Source organism: Cherax quadricarinatus, chromosome 42, assembly GCF_038502225.1.
Source record: "Cherax quadricarinatus isolate ZL_2023a chromosome 42, ASM3850222v1, whole genome shotgun sequence".
Lineage (NCBI taxonomy): Eukaryota > Metazoa > Arthropoda > Malacostraca > Decapoda > Parastacidae > Cherax > Cherax quadricarinatus.
Window position 1 is genome coordinate 10,843,067 of NC_091333.1, and position 20,969 is coordinate 10,864,035.

At 41.6% G+C, this 20,969-nt stretch overlaps 1 protein-coding gene across 10 annotated transcripts in view; it reads right to left on the reverse strand.

The window, feature by feature from the left end:
• Nucleotides 1–20,969, reverse strand: part of LOC128695631 (guanine nucleotide exchange factor DBS) — a 773,026-nt gene that overhangs the window by 75,010 nt on the left and 677,047 nt on the right. For all 10 annotated transcript variants that reach the window (XM_070093289.1, XM_070093288.1, XM_053786362.2 and 7 more), the window contains one exon: nt 4,584–4,667. In XM_070093289.1, the coding sequence (XP_069949390.1) occupies nt 4,584–4,667 (84 nt within the window). The remainder of the gene's footprint in view (nt 1–4,583; nt 4,668–20,969) is intronic.

Genomic DNA, 20,969 nt, shown 5'->3' on the forward strand with positions numbered 1-20,969 from the left:
CCTTCCTGCAGTGCCAAGGCCTTTGCCTCTGAGGTCAGTTAGTTTTTAACAAGCAGGAAATGGCCTCTTCACCCCATACTGGCGGCCGCCTACATGTTAACCTGAGGCAACAACACCAGTTATAACTACATTACTCTATATTAAGTCAATGGACACAGATGCCGTTGATAAAACTCCTGGAGAGTGAAATGTTGCAACAATAAAATATCACATTTGTTGCAGCTGTGGCCTTTTACCTAACATCAGAAACTTTGTCGGAACTAAGTTGCTTACAAGAAGAAGCTGGACACATCCAACGATAAAACTTCAAATATTGCGCATATTTTATACACTACTCTGTTTATAAAAGTTATCCTGAAGCTGTCCAGTTATGATACAAGATGATAACCACTAAGACTTTCTTTAGTTAGGTTAGGTAAAGTTTGTCAGGAAACAGAACAAGTGTTTCCTGACGCTGATCTTAGTCATATAATGACCCACAGCTGGAGTTTTTGGTCATCTAATCAAAAACTTCTGCTGGCTTACCGCAGTCCACACCTTTAAAAGTCAAGGTTATGATTATAACCATTAGTTTGTTATATCAACTATTTCTTTAATTGGTGGAGGTCAAGACTCCAGTGTAGTTTACTGTGTACCATAGAGTGTAGACTTCTTGGTATTGTGGAGGAAGTGCCAGGCATTGTTAAACCTTAAAGTTTACTATATCTTAAGAGGTTTAAACTTCTTAAGATATAGTAAACTTCCTCCACAATACCAAGAAGTCTACACTCTATGGTACACAGTAAACTACACTGGAGTCTTGACCTCCACCAACTAAAGAAATAGTTGATATAACAAACTAATGTTTTTTTTTTTTTTTATTCACCGGTATTCTCCCGGCCCGGGTCTTTTCCAAGTAGTGGTGACCCGGCCTTGGCTCCCTATCTGGGGAGTGTCTCGAGACTTAAGTCTCCCATGGGAGGAAGGACAAGTACCTCCTCATCTTTGGGACCAAGTGTCCCCAGGCCTAGCCACATTCCCCGCCCTCACGGGGCTCGTAGGGAGAAGCTAGGCCTCTGGTCTGCCATCTACCCCGCCTCGAAGGGGCTCGTGGGGATGGCAGCCTTATGAGCTGCAGATGGTAGCAAGCTCAGGCCATTACAAACTAATGGTTATAATCATAACCTTGATTTGTAAAGGTGTGGACTGCGGTAAGCCAGCAGAAGTTTTTGATTAGATGACCAAAAACTCCAGCTGTGGGTCATATGACTAAGATCAGCGTCAGGAAACACTTGTTCTGTTTCCTGACAAACTTTACCTAACCTAACTAAAGAAAGTCTTAGTGGTTATCATCTTGTCTTAGGATAAACTCCTCTGTAGTGATCTTATGTTATATAAGTGGGGTATAAGGTGTAGCTCCGGTACACTAAAAGGATGTGAACCTGTAACGAGTCACAGGTCACAGCGTCTCCTGACATATTTAACCTGTAACGAGTCACAGATCACAGCGTCTCCTGGCATGTTTAACCTGTAAGGAGTTACAGGTCACATCTCTCATGACATGGAAGACGCTGTGACCCGTGACCAAAGATTTAGTGTGTTATTTAGCACGCAAAATAAATGTAAATTATAGGTAAATAAGTACCTAGTACCTACCCCAAGTTCACTGGATAAGTCACCGTTCTAGCATTCAACGCACGTAGCCGCCTCATATCCAAACGCCCATATACGCTGAGAGGGATGCATTTCTCGATGTATACACGCCGAGAGGGATACATTTCTCGAAGTACATACGCTGAGAGGGATGCATTTCCCTATGTATATACGCTGAGATGGATACATTTTTCGAGGTATATACGGTGAGAGGAATGCATTTCTAGATGTATATACGCCGAGAGGGATACATTTCGCTGAGAATTAACTCGAATCTATATACATCAGGGATACAGGTATTCCTTGACTGACGGTGCACAGGCTACATACAGCCTTAATGGCCATTGTGCAGCCAAGGACTTTAAACCTAACAAACGAATGAACATAATATCTTGGGCGAAAACCAGTGGTGAAGGAGAGCTTGATGAAGGAAGTTGGAGGGTGGGAAGACGGGCGATGTAGGAGAATGAAGGAGGAAGAAAAAGGAAAACAAGGATGAAAAGGAGGAGAAACATCAAGAAAACGAAAAAGGAAGAGGAAGAATATGAAAAAAAACAAGAATGCAAAGGAAAATTTAGAGGAGGAGGAGGAGGAGGAGAACGACGAGGAGGAGGATGAGGACGAGGAGGACGAGGACGAGGAGGACGAGGACGAGGAGAAGGACGAGGAGGAGGAGGAGGAGGAGGAGGAGAAGAGGGAGGAGGAGGAGGGGGAGGAAGAGCACGACGACGACGAAGGTGTAATTTGCAACATCCAAACCAAGGGAAGACGTAGGCAGCAGCCTGAGACGCGAGTTAAGAAGTTAAACTGCAAGTGGCGTACACAGCCTCGCTAAACAGAGGGGAAAAATTGCCTAGGTAACTGGATCAGGAAGGAAATATATCACCATTATACTCAACACCGACAATAATTCTCACCGCTAGAGCGAGCTAGCGCGAGAGAGAGCGAGAGAGAGCGCGAGAGAGCGTGAGAGAGCGCGAGAGCGCGAGGGAGCGCGAGAAAGCGCGAGATAGCGCGAGAGAGCGCGAGAGAGCGCGAGAGAGTGCAAGAGAGAGCGAGAGAGCGCGAGAGAGCGCGAGGGAGCACGAGAGAGCGTGAGAGCGCGAGAGAGCGCTAGAGAGCGTGAGAGAGTGCGAGAGAGCGTGAGAGAGCGTGAGAGAGCGTGAGAGAGAGAGCGAGAGCGCGAGAGAGTGCAAGAGAGAGCGAGAGAGCGCAAGAAAGCGCGAGGGAGCGCGAGAGCGCGAGAGAGCGCTAGAGAGCGCGAGGGAGCGCGAGAGAGCGCTAGAGAGCGCGAGGGAGCGCGAGAGAGCGCGAGAGAGCGTGAGAGAGCGCGAGAGAGCGCGTGTACAGCAGCTGGACCAAGTACTCCAGCCCAGAACATTTTTAAAGCTAAATTTAGCATTTCTTAAGATCTGATACTAATACATTAACAACCTGAATTATGAAGAGATAAAGTGGCTTATGGAAATGAAAAAAAAATGGCATGGCATAAGAAACGAAAAAGAAAAAAAAATATGAGAATATGATTTGCAAATTATTTTTTCTTGGTTTAATGTCTATCGACTGCAAGTGGGTCATTATGGCCGTAATTAACCTGTATACAAACAAAATTATGTAAACATCATACATCTCTCTCGATGTGTGTGTGTGTGTGTGTGTGTGTGTGTGTGTGTGTGTGTGTGTGTGTGTGTGTGTGTGTGTGTGTGTGTGTGTGTGTGTGTGTGTGTGTGTGTGTGTGTGTGTGTGTGTGTGTGTGTGTGTGTGTGTGTGTGTGTGTGTGTGCGTGTGTGTGTGTGTGTGTGAAACAACCACTGTATAAATAGAGTAAAATTCCAAGCGCTTCCAATACGCCACAACGTATTACGTCAGCCACAGTTACGTATCATCAGACTCCCAAGTAATCTAAAAAAAATCCATTACCAAAAGCATCCAGGGAGCGTAAACGATAGTGAATGGACGAGGTAGTTTATAATTCTCCATAATTAAGATGATTATTTTTTTCATGAGCGCTCTTAGAGTCCAAAGCACCTCAGGAGAGCAGCAGCAGCTGGAGCAGCAGCAGCAGCTGGAGCAGCAGCAGCTGGAGCAGCAGCAGCTGGAGCAGCAGCAGCTGGAGCAGCAGCTGGAGGGCTAAGACGAAGCAGGAATGAAGGATCATGGAACGAAGCGAAGTTAAAAGGATTACGGGACGAAACGAAGTTACAATGATTGCGAGAGACCGGGGTCCAAAAAAAAAAATGGAAACCCATTAATCTCCCTGGAAGTTTCTGAGAAACTGAACACTTGCAAGAGGAAAGATTAGAATGATGGACACGACAGTACTTCAACCTGGAGACTGATTACTTAGTAAGACATTATGCTTGAAGAAACAGTCTGATTAGAGGCACACACAAGAAAACTCAGATTTAATATACAAAACAAAATCGCAAGTTCATACCCTAATGAGAGGGAATTTGATAAACTTAGACCTTAAAAAGAAAATCAAACTTATAACGAATATTGTATAGTGAAAAGTATTTTTAAAAATCCTATCGGAAATATTCAACATAATCTACCATGGTTAAAAAAATCCTCCATCTAGGTACCAAATGTCTCGTTGAGAGATGAGAAACAAAACAAGTTTCCTCTGTCCCAATCCTATTAATTTTCCAGGTTAACTTCGTAAAATTTCCAGTGTAAACACTGCTTGAGAAATCGAGGAGATAATGTAAATTCTCAAAGATTTTCGTCCCCCCAAAAATATTGTTTCTGAACAATCGTAATCATAAATTAGCACAAAAAAAAATTGTCTCAACGAGTTAACATTTTAAACAGAAGAAACATAGGGAAAAATAAGTAAATAAGACACAAATTAAATGTGGCAATTAGAAGGAAGTATAAGGTTCTCGCCAGGTACGGGCAAATGAAGGCAACCAATAAAGGAGAAACAAGGTAAATAAGCCAGAACTGACCTGTAATGATGGCATACTGGGCGTGTAGCAGCTCGCTAACATCACGGACGCTCAGGGCACAGCCTCCCTCCTCCAACACCTCATCTGGGGGACAAAAACAAAATAATTATTAGTATAACATAACTTGGTATATTAGGATTCAAGCGTAAAACCAGTATGGGCCATTCACTACAACGTTGTTGTGTGTGTGTGTGTGTGTGTGTGTGTGTGTGTTTATGTATACACCAAGAAGTGGGTGGGGGTATCTCAATATACATACACCGAGAGGTACATATGTGTGTATACCTCAGTACATGTACACCATGAGATGTTTTACTGATTAAGTATGACATCATTCACTAGTCCAGTAGGAGTGTGACCGTTCATAAGTAAGAGAGGGAAAGGCTTGGAGGCGACACTCGACTTGTACAATCACAAACACATAAGCACAAAAATACATACATTAAATAATTGTATCCCAACACACAAGAAGGCACTCTGGTACCCTGTCACTCCTTCCCTACCTCAAGTCTCCCCACCTACCCTCCTCCCTGTATGCGTCACAAACACACACGCATAAGCCATTGTAATCAATCTCACTCTCCTCCCTGGTGTCTTGAGACACCAGTCTAACGCCATTACTGGCGCCACTAAACACTATCACAGAGTTTGTATGAAAGGTTTTAAAGGCACGACTTTCGTTGTTAAAATGTTTTAAACACTTGCTGATTAGGCTTTAATCTTGAAACACCAAAAACTACTACTGATCTAATATATGGTCTCTGTTAATCAAAGCCTAATCTCAATCTAAGGTTCGTCTAATCACAAACTAGGCATCAACAAATCTCCGACGATTTTTCAACTAATCCCAAACTAGTCGTAATCTAAGCCTCCATTAATCTCAGACTCGGCCTCATCAAACGACACTCTTTCCTAGTTTCATAGTAACACACAGTTATAATGGTAAAGCTGAAATGAGAAAGAGGTAAGAGCCTCCATAATGAGAATAATCTCAGTGAGAGATCAGTGAAGCCGATGTGATCCAATTATACCAGGAAATGAAATTCCTCCCAAAACATATTTGTTGATGCCAGATTAAAATTTTATCCATTGATGGCCACTTTAAAAGCCATTTAAAAATCACATTATGATACATTTAATTTCAAACGATTATAATATATTCTCTTATAAAAAAAATATTAACACCAACAAGGCTAATTAATACATTGCTGGACTGATAACAGTGCTAAAATACTCAGAATAAAATATTAACAGATTTATAATTAGGAAAGAGTTTTGGGTCTCTGTTGTCCATTGAGGTTTTTTCATAGCATTTAATTTCACGTCTCAATGTTATAATACATACATACATACATATATATATATATATATATATATATATATATATATATATATATATATATATATATATATATATATATATATATATATATTGTGTGTGTACGCGCCAAGTTGTACTCACCTAGTTGTGGTTACAGAGGTCGAGTCCCAGCTCCTGGTCCCGCCTCTTCACTGGTCACTACTTGGTCACTCTCCCTGAACCGTGAGCTTTGTCATACCTCTGCTTAAAGCTATGTATGGATCCTGCCTCCATTACATCGCTTCCCAAACTATTCCACTTCCTGACTACTCTGAGTCTGAAGAAAAACTTCCTAACATCCCTGTGATTCATCTGTGTCTTCAACTTCCAACTGTGTCCCCTTGTTGCTGTGTTTCATCTCTGGAACATTCTGTCTATGTCCACCTTGTCAATTCCTCTCAGTATTTTGAATGTCGTTATCGTCTCATCCCTATCTCTCCTGTCCCCCAGTGTCGTCAGGTCGATTTCCCTTAACCTCTCCTCGTAGGACATACCCTTTAGCTATGGGACTAGTCTTGTTGCAAACCTTTGCACTTTCTCTAGTTTCTTTACATGCTTGGCTAGGTGTGCGTTCCAAACTGGTGCCGCATACTCTAATATTGGCCTAACGTACACGGTGTACAGGGTCCTGAATGATTCCTTATTAAGATGTCGGAATGCTGTTCTGAGGTTTGCTAGGCGCCCATATGCTGCAGCAGTTATTTGGTTGATGTGTGCCTCAGGAGATGTGCCTGGTGTTATACTCACTCCATGATCTTTTTCCTTGAGTGAGGTTTGTAGTCTCTGGCCCCCTAGACTGTACTCTGTCTGCGGTCTTCTTTGCCCTTCCCCAATCTTCATGACTTTGCACTTGGTGGGATTGAACTCCAGGAGCCAATTGCTGGACCAGGTCTGCAGCCTGTCCAGATCCCTTTGTAGTTCTGCCTGGTCTTCGATCGAATGAATTCTTCTGATCAACTTCACGTCATCTTCAAACAGGGACACTTCGGAGTCTATTCCTTCCGTCGTCATTTGTGTGTGTGTGTGTGTGTGTGTGTGTGTGTGTGTGTGTGTGTGTAATCACAAAACCAAGAAAAGAGGTATGAACAAACATGGATTCCATTAACCAATCGCTTTATTTCCCAAATGGGATCTTAGCTTGCTTAGCTGAGAATATAACAACATTGCCTATCTATTGATGTTTTCCACTGAAATCTAAGTGAAACAGAAAAATGTAAAGTCAACACTGAGAGCTGAAGTTCTGTTGAAAGCAGCTAGTAATCTGACAGTGATTAAAATTTTCTAAGCTTAATATATAAAAGGAGCTCTACATTTGCCATAGTTTCCCATTACCAACATGACGTTCTCTATGGAGAAAAGCAACAGAAATTCATCACGTTTTCTATAATCACGCCTTGCTTTATACGTTCTTTTTCTTCGCACGGTTTAATTAATTAATTAATTAGTTAATTAATAATAATAATAATAATAATAATAATAATAATAATAATAATACCTTTATTTACTACAACTACAAAGTATACAGTCCTAGCTGACATCAATGACATACTACTATATAGAAAGCCTTCTTGTTGTGCTGACCATTTCGGGCAAATTAGGTCAGTGTCCCAGGATGCGACCCACACCAGTCTACTAACACCCAGGTACCTACTTGCTGGTAGGTGAACAGGACAACAGGTGTAAAGAAACACACCCAATGTTTCTACCCTGGCTGGAAATCGAACCCAGACCCTCGCCGTGTGAAGCGAGGTTAAAAAAAAAAGTTCTCTTGACTGTGCGTGGGTTATCAAGTCTGCAAGTCACCTCTGTACTAACACACCAGAATACCCAGATTCACCTACATTAGACACAGAAATTGCCAGAGGAAGATAGCAACGGGTACCGAACAGTATACACAATCGGAGAAGTGAAGAAAAACTATTAATTTAGATATCTCGAAGGCAGCATCAAGGCAGCATCTCTATGAGTTCTGAGAGAAGGGGCAGAAGCACTGTGAGAGCTACTGGTTGGTGAACACCATTAAGGCTGAGGGACTGATTATATTACCCCGCTTATTGGGTGGTTCTTGGTAGCGGGGAGTAAATGATACATCTTCGGAGGCTTCTTACTTTATTCGCAAAGTTTTGGTGGGTATACAGGCTTGTGTGTTTGTGCCCATGGCCCGGGAGGGCCATGCCCGCGAGGGAGAGAGGAGTGGACACTTCTTGACTGAGTGAAAGGTATCGCCAGAGTGAGAGCGAGTTGGACCAGCGTCCCACTGACCTGGGCAGGCCTAGAGAGGCCAGCACCTGAGTGCCGCAAAATATGAACTAAGCTGGCAGACAGCATAGGCTGTCTGTGCAGACAGTACAGGCTGTCTACAATTATCTCAGCTTCTATCTGCGATTAATAAGTTTTTCATTGAACTGAAACAGCTATTGGTTGGTGAACAGGTCGTCAAAATAAAAATTTCCAAATATTACACTTGTGCCTAATCCATCATCCTTTTGGCATACTCCTGGTGGAACCAGGAGCTGTGAATCGACCCTTACAACCCCATATATGTAGTACATCTCAATGTACGTATATACACAGAGATCCACACTTCCCACACACCCAATCCCCACCATCTTAATACATTCAATTCTTCCGGTCTATCTCCATCCAATCTGTTGTCCGATTTTTCTCTGCCACCTCTCTCACTAACTTTCTCTTTCCTGTGTATACTCTTAGAGTCCTTCTCTTGAACACATTGCAAACTCTTCCACCAACCTCTATTACTTCTCTGTTCAGAGTATGAAGCAATGCTGATCCTCCTGAAGTGCCCTTGATCCAAAATACCTTCGTCGGATCAAGCCTGATTACTCCCCATTTCACAAGAGATGTATGGCTCAATAATAATAATAATAATAATAATAATAATAATAATAATAATAATAATAATAATAATAATAACAATAATCTGTAACCTCTTCCAAATACCATACTCAGTTCAGACGCTTCAGTATAAATATTTTTATACAACAATCTAAAATCAAACATCCACCGAATGAATCAGTTTTAAAAAAAATCAATAGACGATTGAATAGCATGTCTGACACGCCAATTCCACTCTCATCAGACCAAATCATAAACGAATTGATATCCCTTTGACTGCACCTGAGCGGCCAACTGCACACTGTGGTGCGCATTAAATAGTTGAAGACTTTCGATATTGCTGGGTAAATGGACACAGATGCAACTAATGTGACATTTGATTGTGGCAACGTTTCGCTCCAGGAGCTTTGTCAAGCCGTAAAGGCTTGGCTCGTGTGTGTGTGTGTATATATATATATATATATATATATATATATATATATATATATATATATATATATATATATATATATATATAATTACACCACCGCTGTATGACATTATTAAATTGATCTGTAATAACATGTCAGAATTAAATTTTCCTGTATTATTTGTACACATTACGAACTCTGCTCATTGGAAATTCGGTAAAAATCGTAAATACACTAACATAAATGTAAATTTTCAACTTTATTTATTATTATTTTTAGTAAAGAACGTTCTGCAAAAGAACAATAACGGGAACACGAAAATAAAAGTTTTAAAGGGGTGTAGGGGGTAAGCCAGCACAAGGCTTCGGTCAGATGTGCAAAAGCTGCAGTGGCGGGTCATCGTACGACTTAAGACCCGCGTCAGGAAACCCTTGTCTTGGTTCCTGACGAATCTTACCTAACTACCGCGGCTGGAACAATTCACAGAACCTAACAGACGATATCTTGGTCCGTCACTGCCTATTGTCAAGTCACAACCGGACGAGAAAAGCCGAGAAGATCCACATCCTTCGCAGGGTCCAGTGTTGCACACTTTGCAAATATTGCAGTGGCATAACGTGACCTAATATGAATATTCTACCAGCTTGACTCATCAGTAAGACATATATTGCTCACCACACTTCTCCAGTGTCACAATAAACTCAGGTTTGTCCAAAAAAATTGTAAACGAGAGGAAAAAAAAAGTGAATAAATTTTAAAAGTTTCCATTTGAGTTTGGCGAATAATTTATATACTAATTTATTTGACACAAATTCGAGATTGGTGAATAAATTTGTGGAGGAATATTAGGGTCATATTTTAACAACCACAGACTAGTAGTATTTTATTATTATTATTATTATTATTATTATTATTATTATTATTATTATTATTATTATTATTAGTATTATTATTATTCATGGGGAAGTGTTCAACATTGTATTGCTTCTAAATACATGTGCAACACACATGTTTATTGCCAACAAATTTTACTGAAACATGTGTTCCGCATGTGTTTTATACATCAACTTGGACGGCATAGTTTCCTAGGTTGGATAAATACATGAGTGGGTATGGGTGGGTGTGAGTTAGATCTGACTAGCTTGTGCTACTAGGTCGGATGCAGTGCTCCTCCATTAAGTGACGTGTCTGACCTCACTAGGTCAAGGCATTGGCTTAAGCCGGTGGGAGAACTGGAGCTTCCTCGCATAGGCCAGTAGGCCTGTTGTAGTGTTCCTTCTTTCTCATGTTAACACGCCGGCCGTCTCCCACCGAGATAGGGTAACCCGAAAAAGAAGAAACACTTTTACCATAATTCGTTCAATCTGTCTTGCCAGAAGCGTGTTGACATCACAGCTCAGATGACCCTCTGAACGGCCACAACCCCGCCCCTGCTTACCTGTTACCTGTAATGACGTTCTTGTTGATGTCTGGAAGTGTGACTTCTCAGAGGGAGAGCTGGCGCTTTGCTCACGCGTCTCCATAACTCCATTACCCGTGTCTTCTGAAGAGGACCTTGAATCGAGAATATTGTGGAGAAATTACCTCCAACAAGACGATACGTTTGAGGAGAGGGCGAAGAGTGGTGGTAGTAGTAGTAGTAATAATAGTGGTAGTAGTAGTAATAATAGTGGTAGTAGTAGTAATAATAGTGGTAGTAGTAGTAATAATAGTGGTAGTAGTAGTAGTAATAATAGTGGTAGTAGTAGTAATAATAGTGGTAGCAGCAGTAGTAGTGGTAGTAGTAGTAGTAATGGTAGCAGCAGTAGCGAAAGTCGTAGAAATAATTTACCGGAATTGTGGTTGGTTGGAAGTGCATTTGTTGCTAATCTGTAACGGCCATCTAAATTTTACTTTCTCTCGGGAATGACGACGTGCAGCTTCACCATAAAAAAAAAAAGCCTAAAAATATAAGTGAAAAGCAATGAAGGTATATCCGTGTTATAGAATAAATAACTAACATTCTCACGATTACATTATGCTCCTCATATACCAAGATATCAACAAACTTCTCTACTTACACTACTAACGAGTGTTATGTTTACATTCCTCTCTTCTAAACATGATATAGCCTTCGAGTAAATGTTTACACTATACGGCTCTAAATATTTAACTGCTTTCGCTGTATCTAAGAGAACACAAAATATTATCTGAAAGCTTCGGATTCCAGGAAAACAATGTGTGTATTCTTGCTTGCAGGTTGCTGGTGCAATCTGTGTACATTCTAGCTTGTTAAAATTCGAGCGCATTTTCCCTTAGTGTTACTTGTGTACATTAAGCCTTAGTTGGTGCAATTTTGACTCTATTCTTCCTTGTCTGGAGCAATTTGAGTACATTCTGCTTCGACTGGTGCAATTTGAGTACATTCTGCTTCAACTGGAGCAATTTGAGTACATTCTGCTTCAACTGGAGCAATTTGAGTACATTCTGCTTCAACTGGAGCAATTTGAGTACATTCTGCTTCAACTGGAGCAATTTGAGTACATTCCGCTTCGACTGGGGCAAGTTGAGTACATTCTGCTTCAACTGGAGCAATTTGAGTACATTCTGCTTCGACTGGGGCAAGTTGAATACATTCTGCTTCAACTGGTGCAATTTGAGTACATTCCGCTTCGACTGGGGCAAGTTGAGTACATTCTGCTTCAACTGGAGCAATTTGAGTACATTCTGCTTCGACTGGTGCAACTTGAGTACATTCTACCTTCGTTGCAATACTCTGTCTTTCAAAATCATATCTATCGAGATCGATATTGACATCTATCGAGATAGATATTTTCCACAGATGAGTAACAATCAGAAATGCACAAAATTAATCACAAAAAAAAAAACATAAAAGATAAAAGAATATTCATATAACAATTAACCTCAATACATTTTATTATATATATATATATATATATATATATATATATATATATATATATATATATATATATATATATTTAATAATAACCTAGAAATATAAAGTCAGCAAAAGCCCCCATCACGTGAGGCAAATTTAGAAAGGCCTACGGCTGCATCTCTGTCATGATAAAAATAGGCGGGTTCATATCCTTGAAAATATTTAATAAAATCTCAAATGAATTCATTTCATCAACTCTAAAAGAGAGAGAGAGAGAGAGAGAGAGAGAGAGAGAGAGAGAGAGAGAGAGAGAGAGAGAGAGAGAGAGAGAGAGAGAGAGAGAGAGAGAGAGAGAGAGAGATTACGTCTATGCACTTCATAGAGGACAACAGTGGTCTAAAAAAAAACTAATGCTGATGGACTGATGATATAAAAACAGCTGATCCTGAAGTATATATACAGGAGGACGAGAAATGTAACTTGATGCGTGAGACAGGTTTGCGTGAGACAGGTTTGCGTGAGACAGGTTTGCGTGAGACAGGTTTGCGTGAGGTGTCACCTCAGTGTTTAACATTTACAATGTGCTTCTCTTGTCTCTTCTTCCTATTCCTCTGAAGATGTGTAAGCACATAAGAACATAAGAACATAAGAACGAAGGAACACTGCAGAAGGCCTACTGGCCCATGCGAGGCAGGTCCAAGTCTCCTACCGGCTTAAGCCAATGCACCCAACCTAGTCAGGTCAGGTCACATTGACTTAAGGGAGGAACACGGCAACCGACCTGGTAGCACAAGCTATCAGGTCTAACTCACACCCACCCACATCCACTCATGTATTTATCCAACCTATTTTTAAAGCTACACAACGTTCTGGCCTCTATAACGGTACTTGGGAGTTTGTTCCACTCATCCACAACTCTATTACCAAACCAGTACTTTCCTATATCCTTCCTGAATCTGAATTTTTCCAACTTAAAACCATTGCTGCGAGTCCTGTATAGGCTAGATATTTTCAGCACACTATTTACATCCCCTTTATTTATTCCTGTCTTCCATTTATACACCTCAATCATATCCCCCCTAATTCTACGTCTTTCTAGAGAGTGCAGATTCAGGGCCCTTAGTCTATCCTCATAGGGAAGGTTTCTGATACATGGGATCAACTTTGTCATCCTCCTTTGTACATTTTCCAGAGAATTTATATCCATTCTGTAATAAGGTGACCAAAACTGTGCAGCATAATCTAAATGAGGCCTAACCAAGGATGTATAGAGTTGAAGAACAACCTGAGGACTCCTATTATTTATGCTTCTTGATATGAAGCCAAGGATTCTATTAGCTTTATTGCGAACACTTATGCACTGTTGTCTTGGTTTCAGATTACTGCTAACCAGAACTCCTAAATCTTTTTCGCAATCCGTAATATTAAGATCTACATTATTTAGTTTATATGTGGCATGGTTATTGTCCTGTCCAACATTTAGAACTTTGCATTTGTCTATATTAAACTGCATCTGCCACTTCTCGACCACTGCATCAGTCTATTCAAATCTTCCTGGAGTGCTCGAATGTCCTCGTCAGAATGAATTCGACGGCCTATTTTGGTGTCATCGGCAAACTTGCCGATGTCGCTCTTTATGCCCTCATCTATGTCGTTTATGTAGATTGTGAACAGCAGGGGGCCCAACACTGGCCCTGGACACCCTCGTGACACCCCCCCTCTGATTTCTCCCCATTTTCAAACTCTTTTGCCTTTTGTCCCATGCCTCTACCCGGGAAAAATTTCTCCTCTATTCCATGTGCTTTAATTTTCCTCAATAGTCTCTGATGTGGGCCCCTGTCAAAGCCTTACTAAGTCCAATACAAATATCATATTCATTCCATGATCCCTCCTCAAATCAGTGAAAAAGTTAATAAATTTTAAAAGGCAGAACCCCCTTTTTAAAACCATGCTGAGATTCTTGATTAATTTTGCTTTCAAGGTGGCTACAATCCTCGCAATTTGTTTCCCATAAATTTTCCACTATGGAGGTTAGGCTTATTGGTCTATAGTTGAACAAAGGACCTGCCCCTTTTTTGAAAATGTATCACTTTTGCCTTTTTCCATTATCGGGCCCATGCCATTTTGGGAGTGTATGTTAAAAGTTGCCAGGTGTGCAAACTCCTTTTTACTTTCCCTTTTGAGCCCTTCCCCGGGTTCATGGGCCTGGGATTTGTTGGTTTTTTTTCTTTTGCCTGGACCTTTCCCGGCTAATAGTGAAATTTTTTAATCGTCTGTTCTAATAATTTATCATTCTGGAATACCCTGGTATCCCCCTGTGAAAAACGGGGGAAGTTGTTTTAAAAAAATTCTAAAATTTCTATACTGTCGTGGCTGCCCCGGGAGTGGGCCTATTTTTTCCTGACCTTTTAAACCTGAAAAACCCTTTAGTTAGTCTTAATTCTTTCAACTTTAACCTCATAATCTTTTTTTCTTTTCTAATTCCCTTTTTTTTTCTCTTTAACTGAATTTTCGTTTTTAATTGTCCCTCTCCTCTTTTGATTTCCTATATTCCTTTTTTTTGCCCAATCAGATATTTTAATCTATTGTTCACCCATTTAGGATCATTTTTTTGATCTATTTCCTTTTTGAATAATTTGACTGAGCAGCTAGAATTTGCCCGGGAAAAGCATCATATCGGCAAATCACCACCTACCTGTCCTTAGTCAGGTTTTTTCCCAGCCCCCCAAAATTTTTTTCACCCTATGAAATCAAAGGAAAGTCAGGGACGGAACTTGATTCCAAAAAGGGAATTCCAGTATATTAAAACTGGTGATTTTGATCATTTTCCCCCAAGCTCATTTTAATAAAGTTTATTAATTAGTTTTTCCCTATGGCAAAACCAAGTCAAAAAAGTTATTTCCCTATTGGCTCTGTCACAAACTGTTTTAAAAACAACCCTGGATCTTTAAAGAAAGTCCCCTGACTCTAAATTTCCTTCAAATTCCCAGTCAATCTGTCTATAGTTAAAACCCCCCCTTGCACAACATTTTCGTATGTAGATGCCTTGAATTTCGTCCCAAAAAATTTTCTGCACCCCTATCAAGTTTTGGGGGCCAAATCACACCCAAAATAGTTTTCTCGGCCCTCAAAAGCGAACCAAACAGATTCAGTTGCCCTTTTAAATTTAATATCTTGTCTAACAAAACAATTTAAAAATTGTCTCGACAATCCTTCTCCCCCATTTCCTGTGCCCTGTCAGTGTGGAAAAATTTTATACCCTTTTATGTGACATTAGGGGGCATCTCTCTATCTTTCAGATTGAGCGGTCTCTTTATAAAAATTCTATTTTCCTGCACTTGAATTAATCTTAGCTCATCTATCTTATTTCTTACCTCCTGCTATTAGTATAGAAAACCTTTAAAGGGGAGCTGTCCTTGCTGCCCTCTGTTCCCCCTTTGTTTGTGCCCTGATCTATTGTCTTTTTTTATAATTTCATGCGAATGCCTTTTAACATTTACTGTTTCCAACCCAAGTTTTCCTCCTTTTTCCCACCCCCCATACCTCTATCTTCCATCAGTTTAAAATCATAGGCATTTCTTGGCCTTCTCAATCGGGTTTTGGTGCTACCCCCACCCAGAGAGAGTCCCATCCCCCCACATATCATGTTTCCATAAAAGTTTTCAGTTGTCAATGAATGGGATTCAGTTCCCAGTATCTTCAGCCACAATTTAAATTCCTAGAAAACCATTCATTTCTCCCCTTTCTGGGCAAGATGCTCATATGATTGGGATCCCCCCTGGACTTAATGAAATCTATAGCTGACCTTACTTATCAAGCTCTTCTCTCCTCCCTTCCCCAAATATCATTTCCACCAGCACTGGGACAGTTTGGGGTTTTTCTTACCTGACTGATATTATAAACCTGTTGACAATGCCCCAACACCAGCTCCGGAAAGCCCTCTATCTCTCTTTTATTCCTTTACAAAAGCACGTAATGTATCTTACCTGGGGTCCCCCCCAAAGAATCACCTCCATTAGCGGGGGCAGTGTCCCACCTTCACTGGCCCTGAAGTACATTCATCCCGAAGAACAAAAAGCGATTTCCTACCTTGATCTTCCTCTTTAAATTTCCTTACTCTGATGCCTTCCCTTCTGAACTCTCCCCACTTGAAGGTGCTGGGCCCACCTCACTGCTGGTAGCCGTTGCTGCCTCCCCAAAACCCTCCTCACAGCGAAGCAGACCCCCTCGCTGCTAGAAGCCTCATTCCCCACAACTCCAGCCACCTCACACTCTCTCCCAGACCCATTGAGGTGGACCTTCAGCCTCCTAATCTCCTCCTGGAGAAGCAAGACCTCCTCCTTCAACTCTCCAACCTCAATTTTTAAAACACTGCAGAAGCAAGCCATGCTTTGTAACCGTCCACACTAATCCCCAAAGCAGCTCAGGGTCTGTGACCTCACGTGACGACTGACCACTGAGTACTGAAAGCGCCCGGGTTGTATTTCTTATTTTCACTTTGGTAATTTTTTTTAAATAAGGCAAGATATATGACTATCAGTTTCACAACACTTGAAAGAATTCCAACAGCCTGATTGATCAGAAACTGGGCCGCGATTAGCAGAGGATCAACCCCGACTACTGTCCCTGAGTGACCCTGACTACAGGCCCTGAATGACCTTGACTAAGGGCCCTAGCTTTTGTTAGTTTACAGGTAAATCAGCCCTCAATAAACTTACGTTCAGTATATAGACTGTTATGCCTTACACACTACACCATTACAAAGACTTTTTATTTCCATCTCTCGCTCGCTCAAACCAGTAAGGCATTAAACCAGACTTGCCTCCGAGACCTTTCTGGCTCCAGAAGTAAGAAAGGTGTGCAGAATGCGTGTGTAAAGTGAGAAGGCAGACAGGTGTGGTGGGGAGACCTCAGCACATGTGACCAGACAACCCACACCTGAGATCGTATACAACTTTGTTTTTTGTTAATACTGAACGTCGTTTATAGAATTATTATTACTACTGCTGCTTTATTATTATTATTATTATTATTATTATTATTATTATTATTATTATTATTATTATTATTATTATTATTAAATAACGTAGTTTATGTGCGATGTCATCAACACCACCGACAACAATACCATCATCCCCAACACCACTAATACCATTATCCCCAACACCAACACCACCACCGACAACAATACCATCATCCCCAACACCTCTAATACTATCATCACCAACGCCACCACTGACAACAATACCATCATCCCCAACACCAACAACAACAACACCATCATCCCCAACACCACCAATGCCATTATCACCCTAATACAACCACTACCAGCACCATAATCTACAATTTCTCAATTATGAACCTTATTACCTATTACCAGTATCTAATTTCTGTTCATCATGCAGTACCTTTTATCTGTGTACAAAGAACCATTGTATTGATTACAATGTTCATCTTAGCATAAACAAAATTTACACAGTCATTTGATAACAGACTTCAAAACAACAGAAGATGTTTATCTCGGTGTCAAGACATTTCTGCGTCACTGTAAACCTTAAAGTGTGGGAAAAACTTCCCTGTGTTTTGATGAACTCATTGTAGACAAATATAAAACGTGAGGAGGTTTATATTTCAATCTCTAACTGATCTACTGACGAGGACCTCACCTGGAGACCGAAAATTTTGCAGCTAAAGAGCAAAGAGACACTATAACGTGACTGGTATACGCAAATAACCCGTACATAGAAGAGAAGAGCTTACCACGACGTTTCGGTCCGACTTGGACCATTTACAAGTCATACTGGACCATTTATAAGTTACACTGTGACTTGTAATAAGTTACAAGTCGGACCGAAACGTCGTGGTAATCTTCTCCCTCCTATGTGCGGGTTATCTGTATATTTTGCAGCTGCTAACACTTCGCTTTTTCCTTGCAGAATCCTACGGGCTTACTCAAACACCTCTCGGTATGTATATCCAATGAGATGTGCTCCTCTGTGTACCAAATCACAGAACGAGTTGGAGGATCGAACCAAGGGCAAGCCAGTCTTCAAACGACCAGGCCAGTTTGTTGTCCCTGCTTCTGATATTTGTCATCGTGTTACTGCGATTTTGTGCATCACCTCTGTATATGTACCCTATGAGATGTACACTTTTCTGTTTAGATATCCTTGAGATGTACCCCGCTGTGTATATACACCTCTGGTATATACACCTCTGTTAACATATCTGTGAGATTCAGCACACGCTTCTATGCATATACCGTGCGATATAAACCTCTTTGTATATATCCTGTAATGTACATCTCTGTATATACACTTACTAAGAACAGAAGTAGGTTGTCAAAGAACACCTGTGGTTCAGACAGTCAGCCACCTATACCACCATTGTCACACAGCTCACGAGTGTAATGTTGCAACAGCCTTACCTAAAGTGGCCATCATACAATAGAGTTTGCAACAGCGAGTGGTACCGTCTTGACGCAAGACCTTGCCAAACGCCATAACTTGGGTTATCCCTATCATATTATTCACCGGGAAGGATCGCTAAACCCAAGTGTCCAGAGATCAGTGATGTGGAGTAGAGTAGTCTCTGAGACAGGGCCAGGAGCAGACTCGATCCCGGGAAATACAGGTCGATGAATACACTTATTTACTACAGAGCAAGAAGAGTGGGAGGCTTGATCCGAATCCTAGGGACTAAGGGTGTAACTCAGTAACTCCAGTCGGGCCTTGTACTTCGCGCCTAGCCTAGCCCCTCGTACTTCTCGTCATTTGGTGGGCATAGCTCATTCAAGAGCTCAATGCATCAGCTCAGTACACCAGCTCAGAGAATAAGTCTTGTTCGGCTGATGGCTGTCATGTTAGTGACAGCCATCAGCCAAACAAGACTTATCCTCTCATCTCTCTAGCAGGTCTACGGCCTAGTCTATGTACTGTATACCCACATAAACCTACGGCTTCTCTTCAAGCCTATTATTCTATCAAGGAACCCACTGGAAATAAGTCACTTGACATTTTGGGGGTTAGGTAATCTACACATATGTTGCTATGTATGATAATTTATGTAACTGTATTTATGTGTACCTGTACCTGAATAAATTTGCTTATTTACTTACTTACCAAGTACCAACTAAGCCAAAATGCATAAAAAAAAACATGGATATAAGAGACCTTTACCAGCACTGAAGGTTCCCCCATCCTAGTTTCTGGAGTGTCTGTTGGCAAATACTTTGACAACCAATGACACACACACACACACACACACACACACACACAGAGGAGAGCAGTCGTAGAGCCAGAAATGAATATGCACAGATAAGAAGGGAGGCCCAACGACAATATGAAAACGACATAGCAGCGAAAGCCAAATCTGACCCGAAGCTGTTATACAGCCACATCAGGAGGATAACAACAGTCAAGGACCAGGTAATCAGGCTAAGGAAGGAGAGACAAGAACTGACCGTGCAGTATGTGAGGAACTCAACAAGAGATTCAAAGAAGTGTTCACAGAGGAGACAGAAGGGGCTCCAGAAAGACGGAGAGGTGGGGTACACCACCAAGTGCTGGACACAGTACACACAACCGAGGAAGAAGTGAAAAGGCTTCTGAGTGAGTTAGATACCTCAAAGACAATGGGGCCGGATAACATCTCTCCATGAGTCCTGAGAGAGGGACCAGAGGCACTATGTGTACCCCTAACAACAATATCCAATACATCTATCGAAACAGGGAGATTGCCTGAGGCATGAAAGACAGCAAATGTAGTCCCAATCTTTAAAAAAGGAGACAGACATGAAGCACTAAACTACAGGCCAGTGTCACTGACATGTACGGTGTGCACAGTCATGGAGAAGATTATCAGGAGAAGAGTGGTGGAACACCTAGAAAGGAATGATCTCATCAACAGCAGCCAACATGGTTTCAGGGATGGGAAATCCTGTGTCACAAACCTAGTGGAGTTCTATGACAGGTTGACAGCAGTAAGACAAGAGAGACAGAGGAGTGGGTGGATTGCATTTTCTTGGACTGCAAGAAGGCGTTTGGCACAGTTCCACACAAGAGATTAGTGCAAGAACTGGAGGACCAAGCAGGGATAACAGGGAAGGCACTACAATGGATCAGGGAATATTTGTCAGGAAGACAGCAGCGAGTCATGGTACGTGGCGAGGTGTCAGAGTGGGCACCTGTGACCAGCGGGGTCCCACAGTGGTCAGTCGTAGGACCGGTGCTGTTTCTGGCATTTGTGAACGACATGATGGAAGGAATAGACTCCGAAATGTCCCTGTTTGCAGATGACGTGAAGTTGATGAGAACAATTCATTCGATCGAAGACCAGGCAGAACTACAAAGGGATCTGGACAGGCTGCAGACCTGGTCCAGCAATTGGCTCCTGGACTTCAACCCCACCAAGTGCAAAGTCATGAAGATTGGGGAAGGGCAAAGAAGACCGCAGACGGAGTACAGTCTACGGGGTCAGAGACTACAAACCTCACTCAAGGAAAAAGATCTTGGGTGAGTATAACACCAGGCACATCTCCTGAAGCGCACATCAACCAAATAACTGCTGCAGTATATGGGCGCCTAGCAAACCTCAGAACAGCATTCCGACATCTTAATAAGGAATCGTTCAGAACCCTGTTCACCGTGTACGTTAGGCCCATATTGGAGTATGCCGCACCAGTTTGGAACGCACACCTAGCCAAGCATGTAAAGAAACTAGAGAAAGTGCAAAGGTTTGCAACAAGACTAGTCCCAGAGCTAAGAGGAATGTCCTACGAGGAGAGGTTAAGGGAAATCAACCTGACGACACTGGAGGACAGGAGAGATAGGGGGGACATGATAACGACATACAAAATACTGAGAGGAATTGACAAGGTG